Below are 2,070 nucleotides of genomic sequence, written 5' to 3' on the forward strand. Positions count from 1 at the left end.
CTTTTAAAGGTATGACTTTATTAAAATTGATTAAATGTAATTTATGCAATAGTTGTAATGCACATTTATCTCATTCTTTTACATAACAACATAAATACATAAATATGTATCTTGTTATGAATAAACTGGTTTTTCTTACTTACTTTTTTACTTAATCAGTGGTATCATTTCTTAAAGTTGGATAAAAATCGTAAAGAGAACTTAAAATACCCTTTTTTCTTTCAGGAAACTAGTCCTGCAACAACAAGCCATGGTGCTCCTTTGATAACAAAAGATGCATCCCTCACTGTAGGGTTGAGGGGTCCAATTCTTCTTCACGACATAGCGTATGTGGATGAAATGGCTCATTTTGATCGTGAACGGATACCCGAAAGAGTGGTCCACGCAAAAGGTGCTGGTGCCTTTGGTTATTTTGAAGTTACCCATGATATAAGTAAATACACGGCTGCAAAAGTTTTTGACCAAGTTGGTAAAAAAACTCCGGTTGCTGTGCGTTTTTCTACGGTGGGTGGTGAATCTGGTTCAGCAGATACAGTTCGGGATCCCCGAGGATTTTCTGTTAAATTTTATACAGAAGATGGTAACTGGGACTTGGTCGGTAATAATACTCCTATTTTCTTTATTCGCGATCCCATATTGTTCCCCAATTTCATTCACACTCAGAAGCGAAACCCTGCAACCCATCTTAAAGATGCAAACATGTTTTGGGACTTCATTACTTTAAGACCAGAAACCACCCACCAAATCACATACATGTTTTCTGATAGAGGAATTCCCGATGGTTATAGACACATGAACGGTTATGGATCACACACGTTTAAGCTCGTAAATGCCGACAGCAAATCAATTTACTGTAAGTTTCATTTCAAAACAGATCAAGGTGTCAAAAATTTGGATGTGGACAAGGCTGCCCGTTTGGCTTCGTCTGATCCAGACTATGCAATTAGGGATTTGTACAATGCTATTGCAAACAATAACTATCCTTCATGGACTTTACACATACAGGTTATGACCCATGAACAGGCAAAAAACTCCAAATTAAATCCATTTGATGTTACTAAAACTTGGCCTCATTCTGATTATCCTCTCATACAAGTGGGAAAAATGGTGCTTAACAGGAACCCCGAAAACTATTTTGCAGAAGTAGAACAGATTGCTTTCTGTCCAGCCAATATGATTCCAGGAATTGAACCATCAATGGATAAGATGTTGTTAGGGCGAATGTTTTCATACAGCGACACACAAAGGTATCGCTTGGGACCAAATTACCTTCAAATACCAGTTAACTGTCCCTACAAAGTTCGCAACTATCAAAGGGATGGTTTTATGGCTATTGACAATCAAAAAGGCGCTCCAAACTACCATCCTAATAGTTTTGGTGGTCCAACTAACGATGCAAGAGCTAAATCTCTTGCTCCACCTTTCGATTTATCTGGAGATGTGCAAAGATTTGATACAGGGGACGAAGATAATTTCAGTCAAGCAGGAACTCTGTACAGAAATGTTTTAGATGAAGCAGCAAAAGAAAGATTAGCCTCAAATCTTGCTGGAAGTATCAAAGATGCCGTAGAATTTATTCAGCAACGTGCTGTTAAGAATTTTACACAAGTAGATGCAGATTTAGGAAAAAGATTAACTGAAAAATTGTCATTGTATAAACGCGCAAATCTTTGAATAGTGATGGATGTGAAACAGGATAAGTTGGGATCTCGCACAGGTTCTGGGACTGCATTTTAATACAATTATAACTTTTATAAATAATTTAATAACGATTTTAAGTTGTATATTTTGTGATAATAAATATGTTTGTATTTTATTCGATTAATCTTTAATTTATCAACCACATTCATAGTGGTTATCATAATAAAGGAATGAAAGACAAAATAATGATTCCAGATTTTAATAACAAAACTGACTCCAAAATTTTTAGAAATCATCCTTACAGGTATGGTATATGAAAATATTTACATCTTTCGATTTATTTACAATTATTATATAACTTAGAGAATGAAAAAAATAAACACAATTAAATAATTATTCACATTATTACAGAAAAAAAAATAATGGTTT

The 2,070-nt window shown here is 34.8% G+C and overlaps 2 protein-coding genes across 2 annotated transcripts in view; one reads left to right on the forward strand and one right to left on the reverse strand.

Annotated features, from left to right (window-relative positions):
• Nucleotides 1-2,070, reverse strand: part of LOC108736698 (ankyrin repeat domain-containing protein 12) — a 68,707-nt gene that overhangs the window by 8,250 nt on the left and 58,387 nt on the right. The gene's annotated exons all lie outside the window — the stretch shown is intronic.
• Nucleotides 199-1,816, forward strand: LOC112906095 (catalase-like). Its single transcript, XM_025979740.1, has one exon. The coding sequence runs from the start codon at nucleotides 340-342 to the stop codon at nucleotides 1,672-1,674; it is 1,335 nt and encodes a 444-aa protein (XP_025835525.1). The 5' UTR covers nucleotides 199-339; the 3' UTR covers nucleotides 1,675-1,816.

Source organism: Agrilus planipennis, unplaced genomic scaffold (assembly GCF_000699045.2).
Source record: "Agrilus planipennis isolate EAB-ADULT unplaced genomic scaffold, Apla_2.0 scaffold170, whole genome shotgun sequence".
NCBI lineage: Eukaryota > Metazoa > Arthropoda > Insecta > Coleoptera > Buprestidae > Agrilus > Agrilus planipennis.

Bases quoted from the DNA above. Each gene is read 5' to 3' on its own strand.
- LOC112906095 (XM_025979740.1), top strand. From the start codon at position 340: ATGGCTCATTTTGATCGTGAACGGATACCCGAAAGAGTGGTCCACGCA.